Raw genomic sequence first — 26,578 nt, 5'->3', positions numbered from 1 at the left:
TTTATTCTACTTTGTTTACCAGTGAGATTGAGTGTATTTCCATGGTTTTAAAAAATTTGATGTTCACCTTAATGTGAATTACTTCTTTACAGCCTTTGTTCATTCTTTTCATGTGTATACATGAACTCGATTTTGTTTCATTCATTTTTTCTCTTAAATCAGTATTGATACAATACTGTTTTGCTTAAGAAAGATTCAGGTTTTTTTTTTTTTTGATTAGTATTAATATCAGTGCATTAAGTTTAATTTGGTTATTTGTCTGCTATATCATTTCTATCACTTTAAATTCAATATTGGTGGCTCTTTTGAATAAATTGTTTTAATCTATACTTATTATGATTACTAAGATATTTAAAGTTTTTTCTTCTATCATACAGTTGCTTCTATTTACTGTGCTTTTTTTAGTTTTCTTATTATCTTCCATTTTTAGAATTGTCAAATTTTTCTTACACTTTAATCCTTATATTATTTTGGAAGTTATAAGTGTGTCTATTATTTCTGTGTTTGCCCTAAAATTTTTCAAATGCATTCATAACTTAATAAAGCCTAAAGTTAATCAGTACCAGATGCTGATTCCTTACACAACAAAAATACTTTACCTCTGTTCTCCAGACATGTTATTTTTCTTGTATTTTAGTTTTACATTTTTCTAACCCTCTTTCAAATTAGTCATTAGCGTATCATTGTTTTCTAATCAATGTATATTTTGATTTACTTATTTAACGATTTCTTCACCCACTTATGTTTCTTTTAATTTTTTACATTTTTCGGAATTGTTATTTATCAGTGCTTTCAACAAGCTATAAGACGTATACTCTTTTGTCTTTATTGTCTGGAAATGTCTATTTCACTCTCACTTTTACAGAAGAGTTAAACTATATTATAATTCCATTTACTTTTTTTTTCAGCATGAAACACATTTTTTAATTTTCTTCAGGCTTCTATTGTTGTGTTAAGTCTCCTGTCAGTCTAATTTTTGTTACTGTATAAATATTTGTGATTCCTTTTCTTATTTTTGTAAAACTTTTATCATTACTTTCAGTAATGATAAAACTATTTTTATATTTTCACTATGGTATGTCTGAGTGCCAGTTTGCTTATATTTTCCTGTTTGAAACTCTGTTATTTCTAAAATTAGATTATGCTTCAGTTTTGAAAAATAATAATTCATACTCTCTTCGAATATTGTTCCTCTTGCTTCTGGAACTCTTTTTTAAAAATATGTAGTACTTATCACAACATAACAAGGACTGTCACAGCCTTGCTGCTACCTAATTCTCCAAAGTCATCTCTCACCGTGCCCTTCAATCAAGGAGTCTTCTTCAAAAGCACCTTTAATGGGCTCTTTACTGAGTGAACTATTAAAATCACTCCTCTTCTATGAGTTAACTGCAACTCATCCCTGAGGAATGCTTCATTGACTTTTCCGATGGGGTCTTTTTATTCTCCTCTAATAATACTTTGCATTTCTCATTAAGAGCACTTGGGCCAGTTGTACTTTTACAGTTATTTGTTTGAGTACCTAATTAGTATCAGGCGCTTTGACTAGATTCCCTGCTCCATGAAGGTAGTACTTTTTTTCTTTTTTCTTTTCTTATTCTATTGGCATTTTGTAGGCACTGAAGAAATAACAATGTAGAGACTAAAACCAGGCAGGAACTATCAAACCATCAGGGACGTAGGCAGTACTTATTCATCTCTGAACACCAGCTTTAGTTCCCTCACAGTAGGCTAGCTTTCTCTACTTCGTTGCAGATATTTAATAAGATAGGAGGCTTAGGGTAGATAACACCTCTAGGTTAAATAGTACGTAGCACGCATGAGCCAAGACTGCCCCTCTATCTCTCATATTCTTTAAACGTCCACCCACTTTAATTTTTATGATACCTGGCCTAGAGCTGGAGAATGTGCCACCAGTTTCATGGATCGTTCATAGCTAAATTCTTCTTTTTTCTATTGTATTCTAGAATAACGGAAAGAGTGTGACTTTTTAAAGTAACAGCACCTTCGATTCAAACAGGAAAGAAAATGCTTCTGCTCACACTTGAATTAAAGAAATAACCCTCAATACGTTTACTTAACAAATATTTGCTGAGCCCCTTTTGAGTGCCACTCACTACTTTAGGCCTTTAGGATATAATAGTAAAAACGAACAAGGTCCCTGATCTCACTGAGATTTGAGTCTAGAGAGGAAACATTATTCCAATGCTTACACTAGTACTGCACATACAATCAAAAAATATGTGAATGCTCTGAAAGAAATAACAAATTAACTTGACCTATAAGGGGAGTTGCAGTAGGATGGGGGAGGTTTACTTCATAAGTGACAACTGAGCTAAGATTCTGAAGATGAGTTGGAGTCAATGAGGTCAGAGCATCTAAAGAAGAAAAATTAGTACGTACAAATGTCATGTGGCAGGAAACAGATTCACAGTTATGAGGACCTAAAAGAAGACCTGAAAGGTTTAACAGAAAAGAGAGGGACACTTATTAGAGTTGAGGATATAGTTATTTAGGAGTGAAAGACAATGATGTGCTGGCGTGTATGGGCTAAAAAGGGCAAATTGTTATATTTTTAGAAATTTTGTGAGTCAACAGTGAAATAACTGTTATTAAAAACGACAGTATGTATATAAACTTATATTAAATAAATTACATTAAAAATAAAGGTTTTCTAGTTTCTCCCAGGCATTCATAATTATTTTACTACATTTTACTATTATTTGTGCCCCTGACTTCCTATATGTCTATTCTATTGGTATGTTTCTTTGTTTACAATGTTGTGCTACTACACATTTCTTTCTAACCTCACTTTCTGTGATGTTGAATTTACTAACTTGAAATTGACCATGGTGGAAGTTTACACTGTGGGAACTGGTAAATATTTCTAATCAAGATTCCCTTACACTCCTAAGAACAAGTTGTTAAATACTTACTAGCACAACACTTGGAGACCATGTTAAGAATTGATCTTTACCACAGGAGAAATGAGCAGGCATTGAAAGGTTCCAAGCAGGATGCTGACAAGAGCACATTTATTTCTATTTTAAAAAGATCGTTGAGACTAAAATTAAAGGCGAAGCCAGATGACTCTGGATAGCTCATACTTTAAATAATGGTGGCTCAGACTAGGATCAAAGAAAATAGAAATATAAGGAGTTAAGATATATTTAGTAGTTAAAATAGAAAGCTGAGTTCTGGTTGCATTAGCATGAACCAGTCACTTAAGACCTTCATGAGAAAGAAGTAAAATCTCTGTATCCTCCCTAATTTCTAATTGGTTATGATATTTTCATTTTGAGCCCAGTTCCACCACAATGTGTCAAGGAGGCAGCTTTACAGTTGAACAAACTTAGGTCTGGGTAAGAGAGGATAGAAAAATGCACAAATGGAAGCACCTGCAATGAAGGACTATCTTCATACAAAAATAATTTTTAATGTAAACATAGTTTTTCCATCCTCGTATGCATAATAGCGCACGTATGGCAGCCATGAAAATGACCTCCAAGATCTCTAGGGGACTGTGAGGCATGTAAATGACTGAGAGTCCAGCTGCTGTGCTCTGAAATCCAGCAATCGAGTCAAAGTCCTCCTTCCCACAAGCTACTCCCTGACTGTGACTAAAAAGGACAGAGATGCTAAGGCAAGCCCGTTAAGGGAGATGCCACAGGCAGCTTAAATCTATGACTGTCCAATGGCCTTGCCAGACTCTCCTTAAAACTGCATGGCCTGACATGCTGCCACTCAATTTTCCTGTCTTCAGAACTGGTCACCTTTACTTGGGGTAGGACCTGCATCGTGGTGTGATGGCTCTGCCAGCCTTATTAACTTTCCTGCTTCTGCCTTGCATCTGCTGCAGGTCTTGAGTGGTGGTTGTGACTTGATGGAGGCCGCCTCTTTTCCCTGTGATTTGCCGAAGTTGAAACAGTCACTGTATCCTCTTTGCAGTTCAGTTCACTTGGTTACCTTGTGATCTTTGTTCTCTGATGGTCTCAAGAAAAGTTATGATTTTATAGATGACGTGGTTTTTCCTTATTTTTAGCATAAGATCAATGTTCTATAGCCTTCTACATGCTAAGCAAAGTCCCCTCCTCTTGTTTTTAAAAGTAAGTTATGTTTCTGAATCTGGATTTTATCTTCCGGAGTTAGGAATAGAACATATACATAAATAGCGTGTTATATTCTAGGCATGTGAAATCACTATGTTATCAAGAAGTTGGCACTCTCATGGTAGCTACTCTGTAAATGTATTGAACGAAAACATTAAGCAGCAGTTGAATACACAGTTTAGCATTAGTCAAGGCTCCCATGGCAGATTACAGCCAGACAGGAATTGTTTCTAGTTTATTTTGCTTCTGTCGTTCTTCAACACAATTACCTTGTCCTTTCTACCAGGTGGTTGACCAGATTGATACCCTGACCTCTGACCTACAGCTGGAAGATGAGATGACCGACAGCTCCAAAACGGACACTCTGAATAGTAGCTCAAGTGGCACAACAGCCTCCAGCATAGAGAAGATCAAAGTGCAGGCCAACGCACCTCTCATTAAGCCCCCAGCACACCCATCTGCTATCCTCACAGTCCTGAGAAAGCCAAACCCTCCACCACCGCCTCCACGGTTGACACCTGTGAAGTGTGAAGACCCCCAACGGGTGGCGCCCACTGTCAATCCTGTAAAGACCAATGGCACCCTTTTACGGAATGGAGGCTTACCGCGCGCACCGAACAAAATTCCAAATGGAGACATCTGCTGCATACCCAGTAGTAACGCGGACAAGGCTCCGGTGCAGCCTCTGATACACAGACCTGACAAAGACAGGTGTCCTCAGACAGGGCCTCGGGAACGAGTTCGGTTTAATGAAAAAGTGCAGTACCATGGCTATTGTCCTGACTGTGACGCCCGGTATAACATAAAAAACCGGGAGATCCATTTGCACAGCGAACCCGTCCACCCGCCAGGAAAGCTTGCGTACCGAGGCTCTCCCCTCCCTCCTCCGCCCCACCTCCCTCCGTTTCCACTCGAAAATGGGGAACTGGGAATAAGCCACAGTAACAGTTTCCCTCCGCTCAGACCTGCGACTGTGCCTCCTCCCACCGCACCAAAACCACAGAAGACGATCTTGAGGAAATCAACCACTACAACAGTGTGATGTATGCCATTTAAAAACACTTTTTGTTTTATTTTGATTTTTATATTATAAACATAAAATAATAAGTAATGAGCACTTTCTACTCAAGCAATAAAAAGCCCAAATCTATTAACCCTGCATTCAGCAAAGTGGCGTAAAAATCACCTGGTAAGTATATCGTACATTGTTTATATCTTGGGTGTACATTATTTAAAAAGTTGTATCATCAAAAAACAGGATGATGAAAAGGCTAAATAGATATTTTTTCAGTTGATTATGACAAACAGTGACCTAAAGATTTCAAATAGTTTGTTTTACTATAAGAGATGGGGTTTGGTTCATTTTATTCATGCCTAACTCATCTATGTATTAATAACCTCATATGTTTAACTTTGAACTAATACTTTTTAATAAGAAATTTTAATCCTGAAGGACTATTTTATTATTTTTTTCTAAAGATGTTTGCCACTAGTTTTGTATTATTGAATGCTGAGGACAATACCAAAAAGTTTATTTTCTATACCATGCAAACATGATTATATGTTCAACTATATTGGTAATGAAAGATTTTGGTTGGTGGAAATATGTGTCAATAAACAATAGTAGATAATGGCAAAACAAAATGTTCCTCAGAATTAAAATGAAGCAGTGGTGCATTTAATTTGATTTTAGTATCCATTCGGGTGTGTAGTAACACTGACAGAGTTTGGAGAGGATCACAGTGAGTATATGTCAGAATTTTCTAAGTTAAATATAATAATCAGGTCATAAATAGATCTTCACATATTTTCATGTTATATATTTTGGTACCTCAAGGACAATCTGTTGAATGCCTCCTACACTGCCAACCCCCATAGACCCTCCCCACACTCAGCATTCCTCCAAGACACACCGAAGCAGTAGTGTGATTTGCCTCCAGCATCAGCAGACTCTGTCTTTCTAAGGGAAACCCATTTACGGGAGAATCACAGGGGAAGATAAAAGATACTTCTGGAACAGGATGTTTTTAGCATTAGCCTTAAGCTGATTCCCCTAAGAGATGAAATATGCCAGGGGTCTTTGTTATTCTATAGAAAGAAGAGAAGAAATCCTTTCCTCCTAACATCCAGTAAAGGTCTTTCTTTCCAGTCTAATTTGCCACTTACCCACCCATGGACCAAGTTTACTTCCCAATTACCGTGATTTGGACTGATTTGATGTTTTGCTCTGGAACTAGAAATGAGTTTATCTCCCCTAAAATCATGATGAAAGGTACAGGCCTGAATAAAATATGTAGATTAAGTGACAAGAGTTGGGGAAGTCATCCTTGGTGAAATTTGTTTATTGCAATCTTAATTAAGAGTACTATAATCTTTTGACTATGTGGCTTTTGATCTTTAAACTTTAATTTTTGTTGCTACAAGGGGGTAGTCTTTAACCATATTTCTGTTGCCTTTTTTAAGCTATATAATGGTAATTTGGAATTCTATTTTTAAATAACTTCCTCTTAAAGGATGATATTTTAGGCAGAATGACAGAAAAATAATAGGCTTTATTTTTTAAGGGAACAATCAAAAGAGTAAAAAAAATAGAGGATGTCATAGTAAAAATTTACTCAGCATGATTTTTGTTCTGTGTGTGTTGGACATGAAAATAAAGCAAATAGAATAAATTGAATTTTTCAGAAAGTGACAAAACATAAAACCAATAATCAAGAAAGACCATAATTAAAATTTATTAATTGAGTGATGAGTATGTTTAATAAATATGAGTTAGGTAAACAAATAATTGATTATTAAATACCAAAATAATATATTCTTAACTTTTTAATCTATTTAGCTTGATATATAAACCCAGGATTTCATTATCTTTCTAGATTTAAATAATTACTTCTTTTCAAATGTTCATCCAATGTTAAATATTTTGATATTATAAATAGTCTTAGAAGACAAGCAGTTTTATCTCTTTGGCCCATCTTGCTTCCTCAGCCAATTACTGTGACCTAATAATTAAATTTAGTTTCAGACATTGACTCCATCGATAAATGGGTGCCAACCTGGATCTCAACATAAAGCTTAGCTACAACAAATCATTCACAAAGTAGACAACTTATTTACAATAAAGCAGTTGAATAACTAAAATAATTCAAGCTGGTTGAATAAGGACATTGAGCCAGATGCCTCAACACAGCATCTGAGGTTCAAATCCATCTCTGCCTCAAAATATGGACAAACTACCCCATGAAAGACCATCTTTTTAAGTTTGATTTCTATGCCCCAAACTACAATACCTGTTTTTATTTAACACATTTATAAGTAATTATTGGCCTAGAAAACTGAGTTATTCCCAACCTAAAGAAGTCATAGTTATTGATCTCTCACACAGTTTATCTATTATATAGTCGACATTAAGTGTTAGACTATAGCAGTGTTAGGGCTTTGAAGTTTATTTGCTCCATATGTTACCTTTTTTTCCATTAATGTATGGAATATATTGGGCCATAGTTTTTTGGGGTTTTTTTCCCCCCAACTGATAATTTGGCAACATTCACTGGAACTTAATTATATCTTTAAAATACATATAAATTTGTAAAACATGAAAAGCAGTTAACATAGAGCATCGTAATATGCATCTGGAGTCTTGTAATTAAAGTTTTATAAGTGGCAGTGTAGTTTTTATAATCAGGCAACGTTGCTTTCAAAATTTAAATTCTGAAGTGCGAGCTCTGCATATCATCCATTAAATTATCATAAAACATGGTATATATTTCTTCGTCCTAAAGATGCCAAAGTAGGAATGCTTTCCTCAAATCATTAAGGTAGTTTTTCTTCCACAATATGTACTTGAACACTCTTACTCACACAGAGTAGTGTACACAGAGCTACCCCCTACACTCCTTTGAAGTGATGTTTCTATAAAATGCAAAATAGTAATACTGCTTATGAAAATATCCATTTTTAATGTAAGATAGAATATATGTATTTTTAAATGTATCCATTCATTAAATTAGAAAAGGAAAGGTTTTTGTCTTGCTAATTTAAACAAAGATTGTCCATTTTTTTGTGATGGGAAGGTTATTGTATCCCTACTGATGATAGACTAAAAGAAAATAAAAATTGAGCAAAATTCTATCTCCCAGTAGGTATAGTAGTTCTAAAAGAAAATAAAATTGATATTTTTAGGCCATGGTTGAGCTAAATATAAAATATCTTCTGGAAAATACAGAGCATACAAAAATTTTCCGCTCTTCCAATTTGATATTATTATATTTATACCATCCCTCATTAGTTTAATATATTCTAGAAAAAAAGTGAGTCTGCTATTAACTGGTGGTTTCATTAACCTAAAAAAAAAACAAACAAAAACTTTGTGTTTAAGTTATATCTACATCTAATTACTTAATGAATAAAGGAATAAAAGCACTATATTATATAGTTTTTTTTTGGACAAATCAGTGGTTGAGTCGCTTTCAGCATAACCAAGAGCAGCACCTACATATAGCCTCTGAGACTATGCAAGACCTTTTATCTACAGGCTCTAATTATAGCTCTTTTTGTATGCTCCCTAAAGAAAAGCCTGAGTAGTTTCACATGTAATTGCACTGGGACTGGTGTAATCAAGTCATGAATCACTGTCGTGACTAAATCCATGGAATATTCGATAACACAATGTCAAGTGTTGTAATTGTCCTGCTTCAGTTTCTTTCTCCCAATTCACTGTTAGTAGCACATTTTGCTATAATGTACAATCAGATTTGCAGCAAGAGATTGCATTGTAATGTACGTCAGTGCATACTGATGATTTCTAAGGAAATTATTTATGAGCAATAAAAATTCATATCACATAATTAGGTAAAGTGCATAGACTCCGATGACTAACAAACACTCTCAGAAAATCATATGATTTCTGGGTCAGTTTGACACTGTATTAAAATGTTTTAGGCTAAATATTTTGGAGTTCTAGAATCGTTCAAGTTGTCTGATTCTAAAATAATGACAGATGTGATGCTGCCATTAGGGCACACAGCAGTGTTGAACATAAAACTGCAGTTAGCCACATCTTAGTGGAGCTGCAATTATGCAGGGTGTCATTTCATTGGAAGCACTAGGATTTATCATTGTGTTCTTTTTTGAAAAACTAAAGTGTAACATAAAGAAGCTTTGCAAATAAAACTGGCTAAAATGTAGTTAAATCAATATAGAGTATAGAATTGTGCAAAGGCCAAATAAGGAGGAAATATTGCTTATAATTTATAACTTCTAGACCGACCAAAGATAGGCTAATATTATTAACTGCTTTATGAAATTACATAGGTTACTTAGAATTTCTTTACATAGTTTCTCTAACTCTCAAATAAATGTGTAAAATAGTTTTCAATATCCTGATTTACAAGTGAAGAAATTCAAGATCTCAGTTTCAGTATTTTACCAAAATCAATCCTTTAGTAAGTGACTGGGTTGGCATTTTAGTGCCAGCATGACTCCTCATAATATTTCTCCACTACATCACCATGTAATTGTGTTCTTCATAGCCCTGAACTTTGCAATTTTTTTTCTTTATTCTTAGCAGTTATTTTGACGTTTGATAGGGGTTACCTAATGTTGTTTTGACATTCTTAATATGTTTGATCTTTGCAGAATATGAAAGTGATTTCAGGCAATTTAGTTACCGTCTAAAATGAATGAGCTGCTGAATAATGCAAGCCTCATTTTCCTGTGTATTATACTAGGGACTTCACCTTTCAGATTTTTTTTCCCTATAAGTTCAAAGGCTGTCTGTTATTTTAGTTTCTTTCCCTAAGAAGGTCTAATTTCATAGTATTAATGCCATTTGACCCTGAATATGTCACTTCCATTACTGGCATTACATTTGTGAATTTCATCTATTTAACATTGACCCCTACAGTTAAAAAAAAGCAATAGATCAACTCTGTTGAACCACTAAAACAACAGTACATTAGAGCTGCCTCTAATAAAAGCATCTTTATCCTTTTGTTGTTAGACCGTAGAAATGATTTTCCACACTTTGATAATGTAGTTGTAATTCTCCTAATCTCCAAAGGGAATTGTGGACCAGTTAAATAAAACAATGTGTGCCCTCACGTGGATTAGGGTTGGTGACAAGACATGCTATCTAACCCTTATTAAAGGCTTACTTTTTGCCAACACTCTTCTACATGTTTTATGCGTTATTTTTTTCTCGTAGCATTCTTTTTCCCTCATAACAACCCAATGTCTTAGACACTATTATTATCCCCATTATATGACTTTCTGTCCAAGGTCACAGAGGCAGGAAGTGGACAAGGGAGAATTATAGGGCAGGTAGGCAGGCAGGCAGACAGGTAGGCAGCTTCCATGCCTTTCAGAAATGCCTAACGCTCAGCACCTGCATGGTGTATGGGCTATCTTCGAGCTGAAAGTCATTTCACTGAAACTTGCCTGAAGAAGTTATTGGAAGATATAAAATAAGAGAAAAATAAATATATTTCTATTTAAGTTGATAGGCTGCACTGTGCTGCAGTAGCAATCAACCCCAGTTATCTCACAGGCATCCAAGTTATTCTTTGTCCCTCCAAGTTCACCCTTAGGCCAGCAACACAAGCTGTGTTATTATGTGGAACTGCCATCTAGTCAAGTGTCTTCTTCCAGGGCCACCACAACAGTGGAGGGGATGACTGGAGACTCTTCCCATGTGTTTTTTACCTCAGCCCAAATACACCTCATTGGTCAAAACTAGTCATGTGCACATGCTTGTACTCACCCCCGCCATGTGCCCAGAAAGGAAAGGAGATCCACATATTGTTTTCAAGCAGTCATGGCATTACTATTTAAAGGGGACATTTTTTGGTGTGTGTATAATATGAATATACCTTGGCAAAGGGAATTGACATTTACTAAGATGAGAGATGAGTTCTCTGACAACCTTTAAGTACCTTATTTGCATTCCGTATGAGGATACTCACCAAACTACATTTTGGAGTTCAACATTTTAGAATTGTGTGCTAAATTTTCATTAGTCGAATGTCTAAATAAAATTTTTTCCAGTAAATTAGGTTACTATATGACTAATTATCCCTATAAGGATAGATAAACCTAATTTGAAAACACTTATTTGTCCAGAATAGTCAAAGAAATATGAAAATTATAGAAATTTATGCTATTTATGCTGTAAATTATGACATGTGTAGTTATAATATTCATTTAGATGGTAGCATATTAGGATGAAAACAAATTTGAAACCAGAAGGCCTGGATTTGAGTCTCAAATTTCCTAACTCCTAAGTGTCCCTGCTCAAATTGCTTAACCAGTTCTGAGGCTGGCTTTAAAAGGAAGTTAATGGTGCCATTCTTTCCTACTTGAGTCATTCCTCTCCTCCCCTTGTATATTCTGGGCTCACCCACTGCTCCTTTATATGTAAGGGGCGAGGAGAGTAATCCCAGAAGAAAGATACTGCAATTGCACAACCCCTAAATGTACTTCTAAGGCATCAGGACTATAAGCTTCGGCTCTTTTCTAGGCAGCAATGCTGAAAGTTAAGATGGATGAAGCAACATGGATAGGCAATTTCAGGATTCGACAAGTCTGAAGCCTTCAGAGCTATTGAATAGGCAAAATCACAATTATTCTACCTCATTCTTTGCATATGTCAGAAACACTTCCCAAACTCTTCCTTATAGCATTTCTAGGTTGGAGCTAAGTAGACTGTATATAGCAACATAGCTAATTACTAATTACTCTATGTTTTTGTTTTACATTTTATTTTATTTGTTTGGGATAAAAACTCTTCCGCTGACACAGAGTGAGTTACACACATCCGTCAGCTCAGTCTTACCTTCTGCTTCATTTAGTTGCTCAGACGCCAACTCCTTTTTTAGCTCATGTCTCTCTGTGGTCACAAAAATAGAAATGATGTGCATTTTCCTTGCTTTATTTTGTCTAAACCTGAACAAATTCTTGGCTCTGTACTTGCCCAGTTTAACATATTTTATTTCTTCTATAGTAACATTGATACACTTAACCATGCTCTACTACCACCCAGTCCCCTAACATTTTACTCTCTGTTTCTCCTCTAGAGGGTACCACCTTCCAACATATTGTTATAAAGCCCTAATGGTTTTATGAATGTGTAAGTACTTTAGGAACTGTAAAATCTCAAAAAAATGCAAATCATCGTCATCAATTTCTGATACTTCTTGCCACATTACCATATTCCTTGTTAAGCTAGTGGGTTGGTTCGTATTTGCCTAGGTTAATGCTAATGATATTTTATTTGTCTCATTTATAAAGTAATTGGTTTATTTAGATGTTTTGCAGTTACTGTTATCAAGTAAGCGTAACGATTTTCTTAGAATCTTGCCAGTTTATATATAGATATCTCATCTTTGGTTTATTAAATTCTTTGAATTAGCAAGTCAGAAAATGAACATGATAGAAATTTGGGGTGACTGTGATAGTAAGCACAGGCTATTAAACCATTTTGACAAGTGTAGCTCAAGTTTAATTTATGGTAATATTAATAGCATATGAGTAAATTCATTTAGAATATAATTTGTCCAATTGAAGTCTAATACCAATAGGCCTCTATAAATCTTTTAAAAATTTGTTCAAAGTATAAGAAAAGCATTTGCCAATAATATCCAAAATTATTATCCTGAACCATTATTTTCTATTAATTTATACTCTTTAGGACAACACAGAATATTTAAATTTAGTTTATCTCATTGTTAAAACTTCAGAGTTGTATCAGATAATGACTGTATTTTGCTTGATATTTGAAATACTATGCTGATTTTCTTTTTTTTTTAATAAATTTCTGATTGAACTTACTATCAGTATTGCAGAGAATTAATATTAAAAACAGCTCCTTTATATAACTTCCCAGTAATTCTTCTGATGTCAAAGCTACAACTTTTAGCTATATTTAACTTTTGCATCTCCCTTGTTCTTTTTACTCAAGTAATTTAAAATTTTTGCCAAATCTTTACCAATGACACTCTCCTCAGAGAGGCTTTTATGCTCTCAATTCTCATGTTACATTTGCCATCTGCCTGGTCATAGACCTCTTACCTGAGCTTCTACTTCATTCTATAGACATCCAACAGAGAAATTTTCCTTTTATCATTTTATTTCAGCCCAGAAATTTTGAAGGCTCAGGATAATACGCTATTTAAAATTCTTAACTCTGAGTTTGGCAGTGCTAACAAAGACTCTTTCAAGGCTACTTTTGTAACCTCTTAATCTAGGGAGACCAACACTGATAAGACGGAGCCAGCCCAGCAGTCTAAACTACTAACCCCCTCACATGCCTCTCTTCCTCTAGTCACAACTCCCCTTGGACATATGGCCCCAGCATGAAATAATTTCTCCTTTCTGTTATGGCCCCAGCATGAAATAATTTCTCCTTTCTGTACATTTCCACCATTTAGCCAAAACCTTTCCTAATTAATCAATCAATAAATAAAAGATAAGAAAATTTAAGAAACACCATAGTGGTAAAATGGGTATAACACAAGTAAAAATTCTAAAAACAAAACATAAAAATCAATATTAAAAAAAATAGCCAACTAGTAATTAAATTCAATTGTGTATATCTTCAATATACTTAAATTTACTTCAATATACAATAAATTTAAGTATATCTTATTAAATTAGCAATATTATATAAAAGTTATTTATCCACTGGCAAAAATCATGTTTTAGAGTAGAAGCTTAATGATCGACTCAAGTCCCTTTACTGAAATAGGTTAGAAAATCAACCTCATACAAAGACAAATAAACTCTTGCAAATTCATATATAGAAAAATAAGTTTCTTCACTTGATATAAAATTTATTCCTATTAACTTAAAACAAGCAGTTCTCATAGAAGACATATTGCTACATGTTGGTGTGTGAGAATCAGAATCTTGTCAGAGAAGAAGAAATAAGTAAGAAAATATGAGCTAATAATCTGAAGTGCTGTCACATATGCAAAAAGTGCTAGGCAAAAAGAAGGGAAGTGAAAAGAAAATTGAAATAAATAAGCAATTAAATTCTTCTACTTAAAAATTGACCTGAATACAATAGAATAAAATAAAGGTTATACACTTAATACATGAAAGTTTAGTTATACTTTCCACCACAGACTAAAGTTATATAACATGTAACTCTTTTACATGTTTTTATTTTTAATTGGAGGATACACTGTACTTTAACAACATGGGAAAAGCAATTTTTCCTTCTGAGGATAAGGCTACAGCTGATAAGAGGGATTTCTAAGAGACAGGTCTGCCTATAATTGTTCTCTTGAGAAGGAAGCTTTTAGTTAAGCTTATATTTAGTCTTTTGATTGCATACATTTAAGCTCTGTCTCATCCTAAATTCTGTCCAAATCACTATCATGATGTAAATGAGTGAAGAAGGAGTACTTTCTGCTGGCAAGGACCACAGTGCCTGATTCAAGGATAAAAGAAGTAAATACAATTTTCAACTGGAATCAGATGACATTCTATTAAACCACCTTAAACCTGTCTCCATTATCGGAATAAATACACAAAGTTATATGAGTTTTCTTCCCATTGAGAAAATTCTAATTAGTTTCCCATTGTATGTTCAGCATTTATATCAAATTTATTTCCTAAGCTAAAGCCTCACATTGTTTTATTTCCTGAGTGTCTACCATTGAAGAACAGGTGTTTATTGATTAGCATTTCCTATTCTCATAGCTTTGTCTATTGCTCTTATTTAATATATATTTTCCTTGCAGCATTTAGGAAGATTAGAGTGAGATTTGAAAAGACTGTTTTTATATCTTTGGTTAAGCGTGTATGTGTTTCTTTATTGATAGTTTAAAAGTGTGACATTTACGTAGCTTACAGTTATAAAGGTTAGTCCTTGTAAATTTCCTAACCCATGAAATGAGAGAAGCGATCTTAGATTTCTTGCAACCTATAAGCTGATATAAATAGCTACTGATTACTTGAAACACACTAGTTCTTTAAAGAACAGAGGAATGAAATTGTATTTGACAGTTGCTACAGTAAGTCTTCACTTACTGTCTCGAGAATTTCTTGAAAGTTGCGACTTTAACCAAAATACATATGACAAAACCAATTTGACCATAGGCTAATTGATATAAACAAGAGTTAATGCCTATGGCATATTTCTGCTCACGAAAACATCACCAATCTCCTAAATAAACACTTCTAATATTAAACATTAAAATAAATATGATCTATACATACATTCAAGAAAGATGAATAATAACAGTAAGATGCTTATTTTCCAACCTGCTTATTTCATTTCAGTGTTGTGGGTGGCTGGGGCTGATCCAGACAGCTCAGGGTGCCAGGTGAGACCCAACCCTGGACAGGATTCCCACTATCTCAGGGCACACTCACACATACCCACCCTCACTCAGACTGGGACAATTTAGACATGCGCATTTGCCTCACATGCACGTATATTTTTGGGATACCGGAGGAAACCAGAGTCCCCAGAGAAACCCATGCAGACATAGGGAGAACGTGCAAACTTATACACACCATGGCCCCTGCCTGAACTGGTTTTTGTTTGTTTGTTTGTTTGTTTGTTTGTTTCTCATCTATGTTATAAGAAAACAATGCTGAACGAAACAAAGTTGTCTGAAGACCCACTGTACTGGCTTAAGATATCTTTGGAACTTTTCAATAATGAGTTAGATAATGACGATTCACCTGATGTTATATAAGGAAACACAGAATTGTGTTTTGTTTTGTTTTCACTGTCAAAATTCAGATAAAGAAGCTAATATAAGAACACAGGTTCTCACATTTCTTTATGAATTTTGCAGGAAAACAGCCTCTTAAAAGGGGGAGATGGGAAACAAACACCAATGAAGCTGGTGGAGAAGAATAAAATACACTTGTAGATTCTAAGTAGGTAGCACCGTGAAAAGCAGAATTTCCATTGGGTCTTGGAACTAGGCAGAGATGGGGGCCAGGATTTCTGTGAGTGGGGGAAACCGATTCCATTGGCTGGAGGTTCTCTCTTCCATTCTTTCCTGGCCTAGGGATGCGATACAAATCTGAAAGGGTGCAGAGTTTCCATAAAAGAATGGTGTTAATTGCACCAAAGAGAACCTGATTTTATTTTCTAAATGGAGAAACCGAAGGAATCTGAAAATATATGTTCAAAAAATTCTTAGCATTTTATGATATAGAAACTAGAGTACCGCGGCTGAAGAATATTTTAGATCTTTTGAGCCTATTCCTTTGTTTTCCTAATATACCAATGTGGATCTCGATGCTATCTAAACATCAGAATCAACCTGGAAAGATTTACACCCTGAGCCCCATCCTGGACCAGTTAAATCAGAATCACTTCATGTGGGCCCAAACATAACCCAGGTGATTCTAGGATATCAGCATGATTATGAACTCCTAAATAATAGTATATAGAGAATGATACATCTGATAGTATTTCTTTCTAACTGCAGTACTTATATCTTCCTTTCCCCATATGATCAAGAGACAAGAATGTACTTGGAAATCTATATTTTGAAGAGTTAATGTGGGGCATTAAAATTTTGTTTTGGTTAATACAGTTTCTAAAAAAAAAAAAGGAAATTAGTTTCTGAGCTAGAGATTCATTTAAGGTAAATTTATAGTGGGGAATATGTGCCTTCTATGTATTTATTACCTTACCAAAGTTTCTGTAATTCACTGGGTCGATGTCTCTTTTAAAAAGCAAAAAGTAAAATTTCTTATTAAATTGTGGCAAAGACCAAAAGTTGAGTTGTGTGCATTATGAGAATACTGCTTATCAGTAATGTACTTAGAGATTAGTAATTCTAAACTGATTATGAGTATAAAATATTATTTTAATTTTTATGACAATAATTCATTATTAGTCAGCAGTTATTCACATTTGCTGAAGGTGCACTGTTAGAAAGTTTATATTCTTCATGGCCTCTCTCAAATTCTACTTTATACAAGTCATGTTGATTAATTGTAATAAACTCATAGATACCTTGATATTTTCCACTAAGATGTTAACAAACTTTAAAGGTCTATTTTATTTTTCTGTAGGAAGTAGAAGTCAATTTTCAGTGTTTAGAAGAATTATATTCTTCATAACCTCTTCAAGATTATATATTCTATTATGTTTATTCTTTATAATTGACATATATCTCCACACTAGCTTTAGCAAACTTCAGTTTTCTTAAATTCTTTGTTTTCATGCTCTTTGACCAAGGAAATAAAACTCATAGCTAACAATAAGGATATACAAGCATTAAAAGTATCGAATTCTATATAAAATATTAAAGATAGCAACAATTATAGATAATTTATAGTGCCCTTTTCTGATTTTTGGTAATTACTCTTAGAAACAAATATTGGCAGTTAATATACATGAAGTGTAGCCTGTCATGGAATGATGTGGGTAGAGAAAAGTTGTATAATAATTCAATCTAAAAAAATTTTTGAAGTACTCCAATAGAGAAGATCCTCATATGTCATTGATTTCTTATTGCAAATAGAAAAGATACCTTTGAAAAAAAACTTTTATTATTTTATTAAAAAATTCATGTTCTTTTATTATTCACCTTTAGAAATCATGCTCAGAGGAATATAATCTAATTTAAATGGGTATAAAAATGATTCCAGACAGTCTTAGGAGTAATTGTACTAAAGAATAAAAAGAGAAGAGACCATTTTAATATTCATGAAAATTGATCAGATAGTGACTTACATTTTATTATTTTCATAGAGAGGGAGTGACTTGGAAGAAAATTTGTTTTAACTCTGGAGTATATTTAGACTAAAATGGACTTTGAGATTTTACATTTGCTGTTGCTTTAAACAGCAACTGTGCCTCCTGATGTTATGATTCTGATATTTTTGCTTCATGATATTATCAATTCCCAAAGAGGAAACCTGCAATTTGGCTTTGGGAATGTAATATTTGCCCTCTCTGCTTGAAATCTGATGTGGATGGTGCTGTGTTTGGGCTAGAGACCTGTGTCCTCTGACCAGGATTCAGCTGTCAAAACCCCATCACTGTTATTGGCGCTAACGTGCAGACCATTCAAGCTGGCTCAGCAGATGCTGGAAATAGAACTCGCTGTTAGATTCCTTGAGTCTGTTCTTCCATAAAATAAGAAAAAAAGAAAGAAAGGGATATTTTAAAAAAGTTGTTTAACTGCCATTTCATACCACTATACCTGATCTTTGAAAAGAGGCATTTGAGATTTCCAGGGAAATTTATTCAGAGGATGATGTGCTTTGAAAAAGAGGGAGATGGAGAAAACTTTTACTAAGCAACTATTTACTAAGCAAATATATGCAATATTGGGTATTTTATATATGCTATGTTATTTAATCCTTGTAATGACACTTGTCAAAGAAAGCTAGCACCAGATGGCTTAAACAGGGAAGAATGACTTTACTCAAGAAGATTACAGTACCGGTCAAGACTACTGCAATAAGGAAAACAAGATAACTCAACTCAGTTGAAACAAAAGGCAGGAGAGTTTTTCACCCTGTAATGAGGTAATGGAAAGCACCTACAGCTGCAGAGGTTGATCAACAGAATTGAGTCATCTGTTTTTGCTAACTGGTGCTTATGGAAAATAGGCTCCTCCCCTCCCTCAGAGATTGGGAGGTGGGTCAGGGGTGCTAGCTTTCCTGATGACCACATTTCAAAAGGATGACTCCAGGCTGAGAAACATTTCTGGGTTGTAAAAGTGGGAAGAAGCTGCGAGAAGATTTATATTTCAAAGGGCTGAGAAAGAATTTAGAAATCGAGGGCTTTCTAAAGTAAATTTCTAAGAAGAGAATGCGAAGGCTCTCTTAATCACCTTTAAGGTAAATGTTATTTTCCTTGTTACTAAGAGACAGATTTGGAGAGGTTATCTTTACTTGCCCTAGGTCTCCCAGCTATTCAGTGATAGAGTTGTGACTTGACCATAATTCTGATCCAAAACTTATGAACTACTCGTTAAGCTTCATCCTTGTAAAATTCCCAGGCAAGTAGAGAACACTAGCCGCATAAGATTCAAAGAGTAAGCTCTTAAGTTTTTTCCTAAAGCTTTCCAGTTCCTTAAGAGATAGGTTATTTCTAAAAAATGTTTTGTTCATTTAAAACTGTTGAATACTATGTGTTCTATAGTTTTCAAAATCTGAATATTCACTGACAAAAGTAGATGCAACTTTAGGGCCTGAGCCATCTAGTATGTCTGCCTGCTAATTTTCTTATTTCTGATAAAGGCTTTTACAGGCTGCAGATGAGTCTCTTAAGATATTTGTGAAACAACTTTAGGAAATGTTTGTGTTTGCCTGTTAAATGAAATTTATTTGAAGTATTTATGAGTTAAGGTACCATTTTAGATAAGTGCAAGAAGAAACAAAGTTAAAGAAATTCAGCTATTAATAAAGGAAGTTTCTTTTGTTAAAATCCCAAGAGAAACAAGATCTGGAACAGTTGTCAGGGACTCCGAAGGATAAGGGGCATATCTGTTGTATTATCAGAGTTAAGCTTGACAGCTAGAAAAGTTTCATCAGGCTCAGATTGATATGGCAGGGCAAAACCCATGGCCCAGCCAGAATGAAATCTTCCCAATTGGTTACTGGTCAGTTTTTAACTTCTAAGAATAGAAAAAAAAAACAAACAACAACAACAACAAAAAAACATGTTTCTCTGCATAGTGTTAGCATCCATGAAAATATTTAACATTATTTACTTTAATAATATTAGTCTTGATTTTTATTTGTCAAATGACAACTATCTATGTTTTCAGGTTTTCTGATGACAATAAAAGACACCTCTTACCCCTCAGTAAAATCTTGTCTTAAATGTAGTAACCGTCAGGATTATACCTTTACTTTTTCTAGTCATTCATTTACAATAAGAAAAGTGATCAATGCCGTTCATTATTCCTTACTTTTAATCTTAGGGTATACGAAAGACAAACAACTCCTTTAAAAAAAAAAATTAGAGAATTCATCAGAAAATGAATGCTCAGAAAATTCCAATCAAGTACTATAGTCATGTCTATCAGTTACTTATCTCAGCTTTTCAATAGAATGGTGTTACTTGTTTTTCTTCTATCAAAAGTGTCGTTCTCTTTCATAACAGCACTAATTAGCTCCTGGCTGGATTTTAATTGTCAGGAAATGATTTCCTTAGGATACCTTGCATGAAATTATCTTAAAACATCTTTACTTGAATATATCATTGTTCTGGTAAACTTCATATGAGAAAGGGTAAAAATGCTGTTATTGGGGAAATAAAATGGAAAGTGTAAAGGAGACACTTGTGGTTTTATGAGGTACAAGGAACCATTATTACATACTTTAAACACTGGGAGAAAGGTTATTGTGTGTTGTGTTAAGCATGTCTATTTCATAAGGAGACCAGAATTAAACTAATTGTACATGAACAGCTTCAATTTTTAAGAGTTTGGTAAAATAGGAAGCAGAAATAAAGGAGGTGCATGGGCAATATCAAACATTTAATTTATATTAGCATTAAATTATAATAGCATCCTCAGATTATTCTTAACTGACCATCTGCAAATGATGCCAGTAATTGCTGTGAGATTTTGCACAGAAGAACTTTATCATTGTTCAAAATATCTTCTGCATTTATTTTTAGTCATCAGCATTCCTTTTTAAAAATTCTTATAATTATATCCAGTTGGTATATAATAATCTCTTTCTGGAACAATTTATACTGAAAAGAAACAATTTTTATTATCACACAAAAAAAGTCCAAATAAAACCTTAGCTTGATATTTTAAAACCAGGAAAATAACCTGATTTAGACAACATTAGTTTTGGTGATGGTTTGTTTTCAAATTCACAGTACTTTATTACAAAGAGGTCTATTTAAGGGTTTTGAACTTATGTTTGTACTTCCGGATGCATATAGTAATTTAGAAATATTACACCTGTCTTGAAATGAGGAGACTGTTTTTCTCTTGATACTGGAGTCTGAATTATAGGTCATTTCAGACACAACCTGACAAAAATGAAATCTTCCAGTAAACTTTTTTCAATCTGTGTCTTGGAAGGAAGTCTTACAATTTACATTTCCTCATACAGATTTATTCTTTCAGGAGACTACCTCAAATGTACAATACAACTTCTAAATTTTCAAGAATAAACTTTACAAAAGTAAACACACTACAACTTGAAGAATTGTAGAAGGAATGGGACACTGGGATGTCACTTATTAGGGCATGCATCTCAGTTTAATTCTCACAGCCTGTCTGCCTCCAAATTCCAGGTAGTTTTGGTCTGTGCTGGAAATGTTGCAGCTACAGAGAGTCTGAAAGGTAAGAATTTCTATTGATCCTCAATTGTTAAGCAAAGCCCAGTATTATTTTGACTCTAAAAGGCGTAGAAATAGATGTTTTAGAATTCAGAGATTATTTGGGCCAAATTCTCCACTAAACATGAAGAACTTGAACCCAGGACTCTTCTAGCTTAGTATGTTATTGCACTGTGACTACTTTTCTTCATTATCATAAAAGTGGAAAGTGATGCAACATGTGTCGCAGAGGGGTTTAGAAGTGGTACAGATACATTCACTAATGCCTCAATGCAAGCTGAAGTCAACTCACGTTCCTTTTTTCATTTCCAGGCTTGTCAGTGGGTAACTGAACAGGGAATCAAAAACTCAGGTGTAATCAGGGAATAGGCTAGTAATGTAAAAGCAGTTGGATGTTAGTGTGAGAGGAAAACAATAAGGAGTAGTGATTAGGGCCCTTTGAAGACTCTCGTGGACCATAGACACTCTTACCTTCAGAGATCCTTCTTTCCACATGTCATCACGTACATTAAAATACTCCTACATCCTACATTAAATAGAATTTGCAGTTAAAAGTGGGGGTGGATATTTAGAATTTCTTTTTGAAATTATATGGGTACAGTTATTTTGAATGACAGTTGTCTATAATGTCTTCATAATCATATAAATTTAAAATTCAGAAATACATAGGAATTTTTGCCAAGGGAGAAAATTATTTCAAAAGGTGTTTATATATATATATATATATATATATGCATATATATATATACACAGATATATATATGCATATATGTATATAGATACACATACGTACACACACACACATATGTGCATACACACATACTAAATTAGGATGAATAAAGTTAGTATAATGGCACATTTTATAACCATGCAATTAATTTATTTTACAAAGGGTCTTATTTTTTAACTTTATCATTTGGGGAGAATTCAGGGAGTCTCAAAGTTATTGTCAGTTACTGAAAATCTCACAGGGCCTAGTTACTCTGCCTATATATCCACTGGCAGACAAAAATATCAAAATGTTTAAAGTTTAAAAAACATTTTATGACAAAATAGTCATGAAGATGTGAAGTACAGTATGAGGAATACAGTCAATAATACTGTATCGTGCCAGGTGGGTACTAGGCTAATCAAGGGATCACTTTGTAAATTATGTAAACGTCAGGTGCTGTACAGCTGAAACTAATATAAAATAATTTTGAATGTCAACTCTAATTGAAAAATAAAAATTTAAAAAATTTTTTTAAAAAAATACTCATAATTTTGGGAACATGTGACCAGCAGGAAAGCACATGGACTTCCTAAATGCTTTAATATTAGAAATACTTGGCCAGGTATGCTGAACTATCACATACATAGTAGCTTACCCACTTTACCCCAGGTAAGCTTGATGTATTTATAAGTAAACATGTCTTTATAGCATTTATTACTACTATATTAGTTTTCTATTGCTGCTATAACACATTACCACAGACCTAGTGGTTTAAAACAACACAAATGTATTATCTTATATTTCTGGTGATCAGATATCTTAAATGGGTTTCACTTAACTAAAATCAAGGAGTTGGAAAGGCTATGTTCCTTTCTAGAGGCTTTGAGGACAATTCCTTTGTCTTTCCCAGTTTTTAGAGGCAGCCTGGATCCTTTGCCTCATGGCCCCTTCCTCCATCTTTAAAGCGAGGAATAACCAGTTTAATCTTCCATGGTATTCCTTTGACACTGGCTCTTCTGCTTCCCTCTTCCATATTTAATGAACACCTGTGGTTATATTGGGCCCACTTAGAATATCTAGAATGATTTCTCATCTCAAGGTCACTTGATTAGCAACTTTTATTTCACCTGCAACCTTATTTTCCCTTTTTCATATAACCTAACATATTTATAGATTCCTGGGATTAGGACGTGGGCACCTTTGGAGAGCCATTATTCTGCTTCCCACAGCTACTACTATTCTACTTATTTACTTTTTTTTATCTGTTTCCTCCTGCTAGAATATAAACTCAGAACAGCAATCGTGTTTGTCTTTCTCACTTGCTAGTTCTCAAATATTGGTTGAATGAAGACTGAATAAACGAAAGAAAAAATATAAATTATTTAGCATTCTATATGTTATAGTTTTAGGGTATATTCCTTACCTGACTACATTAGGAAACATTTGATATTTACACAAAGGTTCGGCAGAAGGACGTCAATATGTCACCTTCGTTACTGATAAAAGGTATATTGGAGATCTGGGTCATATAGTTCTGCAGATGCATCTCTCTTGGATTGGAAGGACTCAGCCACTGGTCCTAAGCTGTGCTATACAAAGGCCTGCATTTGTTACAGGTGCAAACTGTATAGTACACAGAAGGTAAAACATGAGAGAGCCTCTTCTGCTTGCAGAAATATCTGCAAAGAGGAGGGAGATGAGCCAAGTAGGATCATTTCCTCTTCTAAGATCACCAATGAGATAACGTACCCTCCTTCTTGGGATGGGGGTGTGAGGGGTTGGCAAAGAGAGGCCAGAAATGTTACTCTATAGAGTCTCTGCCATGGATGTTTGAGGTGAGAGAAAGCTATATGTCATCAGCCCTTATTGAACCACATGGATAGTCTTTTTTTTTTTTTTTTAATTTCTCTTATTAATGAGTTTCTGACTCTTATGCTGGGGCTCCATAGATTACTAATGTCTGAGCTATGTTCAGAATCTTTAAAATTTATTCTTGAACCAAGTTACAATCTATATGTACTCTATGTTCATAAGTTTCATTTCATGATCTAGAAAAAGGATGTCCTAACCAATCTAGAAATGTTTTCAGGTTGGCAGGGTAATTTTTTTCAATGTAAACAAAAAATGTTAAATGTAAATGACAACATTATTTTTATCACATTTACAGTTTTCCATTTAAGAACTGATAAAATCAAGAATATATGAGTAGAAAATAGGAAATAAGAACCTTAGAAAACCTTTGAGTTTTTTAACTTAAGACTCATACAATGAAACCATTGATATTACAGATGAAAAATTTGGGTCCGAAAGGCATTAGGTACTTGCCCAAGTTCCCAGAGTGCCACAGTGGGTCAGAGCTGGACCCTTGCCTTCTATTCAATAGTTGTCCCTTTTTAGCTGTTTTATCATGCACCCTGGGTTTTTTTATGTGATGTAGTTTTTAGATGAGTAATTGATTAAATTTTTAACATGTGAATATAACTATATAATACTACAATTCATAAATAGGAATGCATTGAGAGTGATGCAAAAAGCATTTGAATACACCTTGATTTAGTAAATAATCTTTTTCTAAGCAGTTCTCCTGTATCAAACCCCAGGTTACATGAGAAAACTGCCATTGGGCCAAAAGTTTGATACATTTCCATGATCCATTGCACATTCCTAGTGCCTCAAGGATTTGGTTTGAATATATTATCATAGAAATCAATTATAAAGAATAAGTCCCTTATTTAATGTCTAATTTTTTTCAGGTAATCAATTTCTTTGTTCTAAATATATCTGTCATATATTAAATAGCAATATTAAGCCCACTAAAAGAAATAGCCAAAGAAGTAAATGGCATACATTGTTAATATATTCAATGATTAATATTGAGCAACTTGTTAGAATTTTTATTAAAGTCAAACATAAAGGTACAGAGTGTAAAAGATGTAATTGGAACTAATTTATTCTTCTGAGAAAGAAAGTATTATGATCAAAATTACCTACCTTTTGCCAGAATTTCCTTGGGGTGGGAGATATAGTAATTATATTGGTTTCCTATGTCTGATCTTCTATAAGCAGCAACCTTGTTAAACTTTTGAACTCTGCATGCTCTGCCAAAAATAAATTGTAGGACTTTATTATGAGTGTAAAAAGCACTGAGGAAGAGCCTATGGAAGTCGCGTTGATTTAAATGTTTCATATTTATACCCTTTGCAACTCAATGAAAATATAAAAACACAGACATTCTATTTGTGATGTAATTTGGTAATAACTAAGTTATAAATGAATGTTTCCTAGGTGTATTCATAGTTAAAATTTAACGAAAATATTTTTATTTATAGTAATAATGTAATAGTTAAAACAATTTCTACCGAAGAATTTTGTATTAACAAACCCTTTATCGACATGATCTTGCATTTCATTTCTGAGCTAACGCTATATCATTCTGTGCTATCATTATCTTCTACCATGTTAAAAACAAAACAAAGCAAAAACAAGTGAAAGCAGTGGTATTGTGTCTGAAAATCAAAATAAATTAAACTACTTGATATTTTTCCTTTTCTTATTTTTAATGTGTGAACTTCTGGAAAATGCACTATTTCTTGAAGTTCCTGTCCTCCCTACCAGTCTCTTTTTAGAAGAGTAAATAGAAAGAATACAGGGAGGTGTTAGTAAAGTCTTGCTGCTTTACACACACAATCCTCCTCCTTGGAGAGTAGACCCTGAAGCCACCTCTGCTCCCCTCCAGTGGCCATGCACCATGAGGACCACTCCCCTGTCTGGAGTTATGACCCTGAACTGTCTCCAGGTCTTAGCAGCGGGAGGGATTAGTCAGCTCCCAATACCTTTCATCTGCATCTTTATCACAAACTTAAAAGAAAAAGCAAGAGGGCCTAGTAAAAATCATCTCTAAAAATATTCTAACATGAAGTAATGTCCATCACAAATGAGAAAGTCTACAAGCTTTTTCTCAGTTATCATCTGCCACATTCTTGCCACATTGACTCAGACAATTCTTGGGCCTCTTCTTTGCCCTTTAAAATCCTTTATCTTCTTTTAAAATCCCTTACCTTCCCTGACTTTGTCTTCCCACTTGTGACGGCTCCTCTCAGACATCATCACTGAATTCCTCCTATTCTTTGAATCTAAGTGAATTCCACCATTTTTGTCTTTTACTCATTAGTTTTCTGTGTACAGGCATACATCACATATTGTACTGCAGTACTAGCCTTCTGCAGTAGAGCAAATATCACAATAAAGCAAATTGCATGATTTTTTTGGTTTCTTAATGTGTATAAAAGTTGTGTTTCCATTATACTGTAGTCTTTTAGTGTGAAACAGCATTAAGTCTAAAAAAAATGTACACAACTTAATTAAAAATACATCATTGCTAAAAAATGCTAACCACCATCTGAGCCTTCAGTGAGCCATAGTCCTTTTGATGGTGGAGGGTCTCGATTCAATGTTGATGAAAATATA

At 34.1% G+C, this 26,578-nt stretch overlaps 1 protein-coding gene across 8 annotated transcripts in view; it reads left to right on the top strand.

Moving 5' to 3' along the window:
- Positions 1 to 26,578, top strand: part of PRR16 (proline rich 16) — a 253,880-nt gene that overhangs the window by 161,979 nt on the left and 65,323 nt on the right. For 6 of the 8 annotated variants that reach the window (XR_001597014.2, XR_001597016.2, XR_004952416.1 and 3 more), the window contains exon 2: positions 4,396 to 5,298. Coding sequence is in view for 1 of the 8 variants with exons in the window: in XM_016145308.2 (XP_016000794.2) it covers positions 4,396 to 5,151 (756 nt within the window). In the remaining 7 variants the exon portion in view is untranslated. Of the gene's footprint in view, positions 1 to 4,395; positions 5,750 to 26,578 lie in introns of those variants that run through there. The other 2 variants (XR_001597017.2, XM_016145308.2) reach the window with 2 other exon arrangements.

This window comes from Rousettus aegyptiacus, unplaced genomic scaffold (genome assembly GCF_014176215.1).
Source record: "Rousettus aegyptiacus isolate mRouAeg1 unplaced genomic scaffold, mRouAeg1.p scaffold_m13_p_8, whole genome shotgun sequence".
NCBI lineage: Eukaryota > Metazoa > Chordata > Mammalia > Chiroptera > Pteropodidae > Rousettus > Rousettus aegyptiacus.
This window is presented reverse-complemented; position numbering and strand designations above follow the sequence as displayed.